Here is an 8,321-nt window from a genome sequence, read left to right on the forward strand (position 1 = left end):
TGACCCCAGTACTCTTTCCTGCCATGGCAGGGGGTCAGACTAGATGATCTGCTCAGGTCCCTTCTGACCCTAGAAACTATGAAACTATATATAAAATATGAGTTAAATACAATAGAAAATATTTTTGTATTACAGAAAGCAAATGGAATTTAGTTTTCTAGCAAATTTAGCTCAAGTATTTAGAGCAAGAAGCACACAAAAGCAAAATACAATTTTAAAATAAGCCTCAAAATGCACGACGATGTACATATATGCCCTCTCCATCCTATCACTTGGATTTCTTTTTTTTTTTTTAGAATCCAGCTCCCTGGTGTGATAACAAAGAAATTGGTATAATCTGAGTTAGTAGTTTACCCTGAAAAAGATCAGCTATAACAGGGGGCAGGCAATTATTTCAGGCCAAGGGCCACTTACTGAGTTTTGGCAAGCCATTGAGAGCCTCCAGGGGCAAATAAGTATTAATTTTCTACATTTTTAGGGGCCCCACGGGCTGGACAGAATGGCCTGGCGGGCCATGTTTTGCCCGCCCCGAGCTATAATAGGTGTATGACATGGGACCAGTCTTCATTTACACTAAAATGCTCTATATTGTTTTGGCAGTATAAAAGGATCTGCAGTGGCTGTAAAGGCAGCTTTACTGTAAATGAGAAAACAAAGCACATTCACAGATGTCCAATTCTATGTTTAGTTAAGATCTGTGGAGGTTGAAGGAAAGAGGTACACCAATACTTTTAGGTCCTGAACGATGTCTTATATTTTTGCCTTGAAAATACATAGTAATACCGCAACTCTTAAACCACCTTACAAATATTAATAAACCCCTACCCTGTACCTATGAGTGAAATACCATTATAACTGTCTAAACAGGTATTCTGAAGCACAGATGGTGAAATAACTGCTCTGGAGTCTAGAAACCACATATTCTGGAACCCAGTCTCCTACTCTTAACTGCATCAATTTGCTTCCATTTTTTCATTCTTTCCACTCTGAAAATTATATCAGTTTCAAATATGATTGTACCTGATGTTCCAACTGTTTCTGCCGCCGCCTGTCTCTTTCCTCAATTTGTGCAGGATCTAAAAGAGCAGTCATTGAACGAAGGAAACTACAAACAGAGAAAAAATGTAAATATTTTTATTTAAAGAAGAAAAGAATCCCACAGCCTAAATTATTCTGACTTCTCAGCTAGATTGTATTTTCATGTGATCAAGGTTGTATTTTCATGTCATCACGTGGCAATTTTATTCAGAGAATGTAAGTGTTGAGTGTTTGGATCTACCTTGAGGTCATTCTCATCCAACTTAAATCATGAGGCATGTTTTTCTATCCATATCATGCTTTAACCTGCACCAAAGCTGTCCACATTGTGCTGCTTCTTAAAGTAAAGTACTAAGATATATAACTGATTCCCTTGCACAGTCCATCCAGGAACCTGTCTACAAACTATTCTTCTAGGTTTATCTCTACTTTTGGGCAATGGGAAAAGGAACTAGAGTGAAGAAGGACCAAAAGACAGGAACAGGGAATTGTGGGATTGCTGGCGGCCAACTTCCTGTGCTCCAAAAATACAGTGATCACAGGAAATTCCAAACACACTACAGAAAAGAACAGGAGGTAAGCAGTGTCAAGATCAATTCCTTACCAGGAGTTCAGTGACCTTCCAACCTTGGGCTGAATTTCTTCCAGAGCCTAAGGTAGTGCTAACAAGTTTAAAGTATAAATAGCCAGTATATATGGGTTTGTGACTGAGCTTAAGGTTAACCTTAACTGTCAGTGTAGGCACAGACCCAGTACTATGGAATTTCAATGTAATCAATGAGATTGAATAAAAATGCTAGACTTTTTTTTTAGTGAGTAATAGGAACACGTGTTTTTTTTCTTAATGGGAATCATGTGAAATAAAAATACAAGTTGCTAAAAAGCAGAGTAAAAAACAAATTAATGCAAAATCTAAGTTATGGTTAGACAGGAATGGATTAGGAAAACTACTGTAGTTGAAGATTTCACTCACTTGGCTTTCTGACTTTGTTCCAAAGCACTGCTTTCAGTAGTTTTCCCTACATTATCCACCTTTGAAGACAGGGTATGGCCTAAAGCTGCAGGTGAAAAAGGATGAATAAAAGCAGTCAGCTCCTTAGGGTCAGGGGACAGACATAGAATTTCAGGCTGCTTTTTGTATGTTCCATTTAAGGGGTGTTGTTGATTAGCACTAAGGTGCTTCTTTAAAGAATCAAAATGCATTGCCCATCTGTCATGCTCTTCAGCCTAAACAGGTATGAAGCAACAAGAAAATGAAAATACATTTAATTACATTCAGTTACATACAGTATGTTCAACTACATATTTTTAAGTTCTAGTGATGTTTTGACAGAAATTATGCATCAAGACTTGCTACTTTGCAAGTGCTGCAGTGGAACTGTAGGATATGGAGTCAAAAGGAATCAGAACTTGTGGGAGAGGTGATATCTTTTATTAGACCAACTAGATTTTTGAAAAAAAAATCAAAATGGGAAAATGAAAAGGATCGAAGTCTTCATCCAACATTCAGATTAAAACTTTTTGGTTAAAAATATTCACAAAATATTGCGAAAAATCCAGAAACTGCAAAAAATAAAGTTATCAAGAAGACTTCCATCCCATACAACATAAGCAAATAACAGAACAGAGTTTTCTATTTTGCTTTCTTTCCAACCTGGTCTTAAAATTTATATTATTCTGTTTCATAATATTTCTATTAATTTTGCAAGGCTGCTTAATGATTTAGTTATATCCCCCCTGCTCTTGTTGCCCATATATTTTCTCTGTAGCACTACACACAATGGCAGCAGCAAGCTGTCATGCTTTTTAAAAACACTCTCTTGATAGCCATGTATGAAAACAAACTCTTATTCATCTTTCTCAGTGTCCCATTATTTCCTCCACTTTAGTTCTGGACAGTAATTCGCATGCTGTATTTTGTGTAAGGCCCTTCTATTTGGAATCTCTTGATTTCCTTTCCCTAAAAACTCTTCAGCCAGACTCTACAATCTGAAAAGAAATACTGCATCAATACTAGGAGTGCCCCATGTTTAAGGTCCTTGCATAGGTGGGACCTGCAAAAAGCCCACTCTTAGGGAACAGCATTTGTGTGTCTTTACCCAAGGCAACCATGACCTCCCAAAAACCACAAAGATCCTGATCAGAGGCAATGGTAATATATTTCTTGCATTGCCTGCAGTTTCTACAGAGGAGATATTTTGTTTTTACTTCAAAAGCAAGCTGTCTCCTAACAGCACCTGGAGGTGTGTTCTTCTGCAAGTAGGCATTTTTTACATAACACCCACAGAAGCCAAAAGGACCAAGGTGTCCTCTGTAGGCCTTCTCTTTATTCAGGATAAACAGAAAGTTATCTCATCCTTCTCCACTGTATTTCTGAAGAAACTGGAGGGTATAACCTCAGTATTTGCTGTCTGAAAAAGAAACTGCCACATCCCATCTAAAGTTCCTCTTAACACTTTTCACAAGCATAAACTATCTCTGGCAGAAAAGACAGTCCTATATTAGAAAGCTAAAATGAACAAAAAGTAAAAAAATCCTCATTTTGTACTAGTCCTCCACCTCTCCTAGGTTTTTAAGTTTCTTCTTCCCTAAGAAAGATAAACTGTAACTGTAACCTGGATGAAAAGCCAGAGCAGGGAAAGATTTTTTCTTGCAGTATGCTTTGCTGGAACATAGAGAGATATGTCTAAACTAAAAAGGATGTTGAAGAAAAGATTAATGCAAGTATCTTCCTTCTCAAAATAGACTGAAAAACGATTACTGTGATATGTCTTGGTGGGTGTTACTTGCTGACAAGAATCAATATAAAATGAAAGGACTGGACAGCTAATGAAGTTTTACAAATTCCAAGAGTTCAAAGGTAGGCACAACAGTGTGCTTTTAAGTAAAGAACATGCAACAATCACATTTAAAGCAATTTTTCTTTCCTAATAATCAAGAACAAAAACATGGTCAGGGATTCTGAAGTAGAAGTAACCATGTGAGCATCCCTGACAAGTTTCTTAGAAAAAGCCATTTTTTGGTTTGTTAACCCGAGAAGCATGAATTTCCTAGAATGAAGAATATCTGTTCCAAGAATTACATGACTATCTTGTTAAACTGTATGAACTTTGTGCCATTTACAGTGAAAGCCATGGTTTTTCAATGCAAAAGGCAGCCTCAGGCTGTAGACACTCACTCCAAGAAAATTCTGTAACAAAATCTGTGTTCCCTCTGTACTACACATTTATTCCTCTCTGATAATCTTAATGCTAGATCCAGAACAGCAGAGGCCACAGATATTATAAAACAGAAATGAAAACATTACCTAATAATGGGATATATTATATTAGTTTGTATAACTATGTGGATAAGATAGACACTGAAATTAACACTGAAGAAGTTATTTACATGGTGTCTGAAGGGCTCATTAGGCAAGCAGATTTACTGATAAAAAACAAATTAATCTTTCTTCAGTTTCATAATAAGGAGACCATGTAAACTGCAGGGGGAAGTAACTGAAGAAGAAAGAAACCACCAGACAATGGATTTTCTATTCTGCAAGAGCTGCAAAGTCTTTAAATATTCTATCTGAAGATAGATTCATGCTTGCTATAAATTAAATTTACATATTTTAAAGCTTTGAGATTTTAACAGCAAATCTTGAACACTGTTTTGTTGTATAGTCAAAAAACTTTATACATGATTCAGATTATAATTTCAAGAAGCAGTATTTCTACACTACTTTGAAGGATGAGGAGTCACACTCCAATCTCTGTCTTTTCATCCTAACATTTTTGAAACCATCAGGATGTTTCCTTTCCCCAAGTATCTTGTCTTTGTTTATAGCCCCTTTCAGCTGTAAGCCCTTTCGCTCAGTGGGAAAATGACTATGATAAATAATACCAGAGAGTTTCTCTCTGAAGCAAACTCTTTATGTATCAAAAAAAGTATTGAACAGGTTTTTCTTCCCTGTCAAAGTTTTTGAATTAGTTTCATAGTTGGTAGGGTCAGAAGGGACCTAAGCAGATCATCTAGTCTGATCCCCTGCCATGGGCAGGAAAGGATGCTGGGGTCAAATGACCCCAGCTAGGCAGCTGTCTAGCCTCCCCTTGAAAACCCCCAGGGTAGGGGCAAGCACCACTTCCCTTGGAAGCTGGAAGTTGGTTCCAGCTCCTAGCCGCCCTGACAGTGAAGTAGCGCCTCCTGATATCTAGGCTGAATCTACTCTCAGTCAACTTATGGCTGTTGTTCCTTGTTACCCTCGGTAGTGCTCGGGAGAACAGGGACTCTCCCATTGCCTGCTGGTCCCCCTTGGCAAGTTTACAGGCAGCCACCAGATCCCCTCTCAGCCTGGGTAACTGTTCCTAGGTACTTGTTTTGCTAGGCTGTCATATAGATTTGGGGTGAAATACTGAACCTGTACAAGTCAATAAAAGTTTTGTCACTGACTTTCGTTGGGCTAGGGAATCCATCTTGATTATTCAGAAGCACTGGATACCCAAACATTCCAATCAGTAAGAATTACAGGTGTGGGGATAAGGTTAATTGGAACCTAAAAATTCAATTAACTTTGGAGATAGGTCAACTAACTGCATCATTGGAAGTTAAAGCAGAGTTAGTTTTTCTTAAAAAGGCTGGAAAGGCTCAAAAGGACAGTTCTGACTGACTCAAAAATTCATCTTGGAAGACTGGATAAGAGCTAGTATTTGGGAAAGGGGCACTTCCCCACCAAGATAACCTTGGGGGTTATATCTTGGAAAAATTAAGAACTAATGAAATCCACATGGAACTAGTAGTTCAAGCCAGGGGTGTGAAAGTCATTTAAGCTTAGTCTGAATGTGGTTGGGGGGGGTTTTTTGAGTGCTGGAAGGGGACTCTAGAGAGAAACCCTGTATTTCATTGCTCTAAAAAAAGGAGGAATTATGAGGCACACAGAAGGAAAATGTTAGGAGGAACTGAGCCCTATCGTTGGAATATTAACACCTCACAAGAACTGGAATGAACTATGACTTAATGGAGGGCCGAGTGACAGAACAGGAAGTCCAGAGTGGCAGTGGCTAATACATCCCAGCGGAGGACAAAAGCTGTGATGCCAACCTCAGAGATAAAAGTATTCTAGATGGTGAATTGCCCTTGTGAAATATATTGTGCCTTTTAATTACAGAACTGTAAATATTCTGTTATCTGCAATTTGATATTCTTCTATTTGAGCAAACTAGAAAGTGAAAGTTAAACCAAATATATTTTTATTCTGGACCATCATTCTAAATTACAGTTACCTTTGACAAATTACGTTTCTCCTCTATTTTTCGCAATTTAGCTTCTTCCTTTTGTTTGTCCAGCTCTTCAAGCCACTTCTTCTGTTGTTCACATTTCACAGTACTAACAGGGTCTTCTACTGGTGTAGTTTCCTGAAAGGAGAAAAATGCTAGTCTCTTAATTGTGTATAAATTTAGATTCTCTGCTTTTTTAAAAGTAATTTTAGGGGAAATTGTGCCCTAAATTTCTAAGCAGAATTAGACTAAGCTCTTGCAAAAGCAGTTCACATATATACGTATACAATGTCAGAATGTTCCATATATAATTCTGCCTCTTTAAAAGAGCAAAACTATACATACTAAGAATAAAAAAAGAAACCACCTTCTTTTTAAAAGGTCCCACTGCTCAGTTTGCATTCCAGGAGTTCAGCAAGCATAAGTCATCAGTGATTACAGTAGCAGGAGAGTAACTAACTGCTTTAACTAAGTCCTCAACTTTTCTTAATGGATACCTTCATTATTTCACATAGTAGAACTCCACCCATATCCTGGAGCTCACATTCAATAAAATTTGACTGAAATTATTCTCCCATTAGTCTTCAAAATATTCACCGTAAACTGCAGTTAATAATAAACTTTCTCTATATTTTTTAATCATAGCCTCAGCAAAAATTGCCTTTTCTATTTCTACAAGACTGTTATACCTAATAATTACCTCTTTTGAATTAACAGCTACATATAGTTAACAGATCACAATCTAAACGTTCTTCTTGATGATGATCCTGCTTATGTCAATTCTAAAAGTATTCTCTTAGACTGCACAGGAAGACTTCCTGGTATCAGTATCACTGATTGTAAACACTGCATTCAGTGTACTCTAAATGACAAGGGAGGGAAAATACTCTGAGCAGTCCTATTAACAGAACTAGTGAAGATGCACACCCAAAATAGCAAGTTCTTCTTGCAGATAAGACGCTACATGCAATTTAAATTCTTACCCCTAATACAAATGCTGTACGAATGGCAGCTGGCAAGTCAGGAGAACTGAAACTAGAAGAGTGCCCAGTTGGACCGTATGAAATGCTAGGTGCAACTTCACTAGTCTCTGTAGTTAAAGTGGTTCTAAAAATGTGGTTTTCTTCAGCAGTAATATTCAAGTCAGTTGGGAAGATAATCTGCAAATAAAGTGGCTTCATGGTTTTAAATAGTCAGTATATTTAATTCTCTCAATCATCTTTTTCATTGTAAATACTCTTTTAAAACAATATATTAGCATGGTAATGCAAACTGCTATTCATGAGAAACTTTGCCAAAACTGCAATGCATATACAATTATTGCCATCTGGCAAGTCTGAAGAAGCTCCTCCATCAATGTGTCCTAAGTAAATTTCAGTTCTTGCATTAAAATGAACATTTTTTTAGGGGTATCAAATGCTAGACAGAAAAGCAGTAACCTAGGTCCAATGAAACTAATAGCAACAAACTAATTTTACCCTTCATACCTGTTCTCTAAAAAGCTATAATTTATCAAACTGTATTAGAATTTTTAAACCTCTAGTATTTTTAAACTTCCAAAGTCAACATCCAGTTAGACTGAGTATTAAATTCCTGCATAATATTCAGGGGGATGGACTGATTTTGTTTTATATATTTTTTATTTCTTATTAGTGGGGAATCCATCCTGCTCAGGCTTCATAGATTTCATAGACATTTGGGCTGGAAGGGACCCTGGAGGATCATCAAGTCCAGCCCCCTACCCCAGGGGCAGGAAGTCAGTAGGGATCATAGGATCCCAGCAACATAAGCATCCAAATGTGTCTTGAAGGCGTTCAAAGTAGGTGCTTGAACCACCTCTGGTGGCAGGCTATTCCAAACCTTGGGGGCTCGGACAGTGAAGTCTTTCTTATGTCCAGCCTGAATAGGTCACAGTGCAGTTTGTGACTGTTCGATCTTGTCATCCCTCGGGGGGCTCTGGTGAACAGATGTTTCCCCAGATCCTGATAAGCACCCCTGATAAACTTGTAAGTGGCCACCAGATCACCC

General features: G+C 37.7%; 1 protein-coding gene across 1 annotated transcript in view; it reads right to left on the reverse strand.

Annotated features, from left to right (window-relative positions):
• Positions 1-8,321, reverse strand: part of CCDC66 (coiled-coil domain containing 66) — a 68,237-nt gene that overhangs the window by 34,243 nt on the left and 25,673 nt on the right. Inside the window, exons 8-11 of the mRNA XM_019505001.1 lie at positions 7,277-7,453; positions 6,300-6,431; positions 2,012-2,265; positions 1,021-1,105 (exon numbers count right to left, since the gene is read on the reverse strand). Coding sequence (XP_019360546.1) covers positions 1,021-1,105; positions 2,012-2,265; positions 6,300-6,431; positions 7,277-7,453 — 648 coding nt within the window. The remainder of the gene's footprint in view (positions 1-1,020; positions 1,106-2,011; positions 2,266-6,299; positions 6,432-7,276; positions 7,454-8,321) is intronic.

The sequence above is a fragment of the Gavialis gangeticus genome, unplaced genomic scaffold (assembly GCF_001723915.1).
Source record: "Gavialis gangeticus isolate Ggan-Ray unplaced genomic scaffold, GavGan_comp1, whole genome shotgun sequence".
Lineage (NCBI taxonomy): Eukaryota > Metazoa > Chordata > Crocodylia > Gavialidae > Gavialis > Gavialis gangeticus.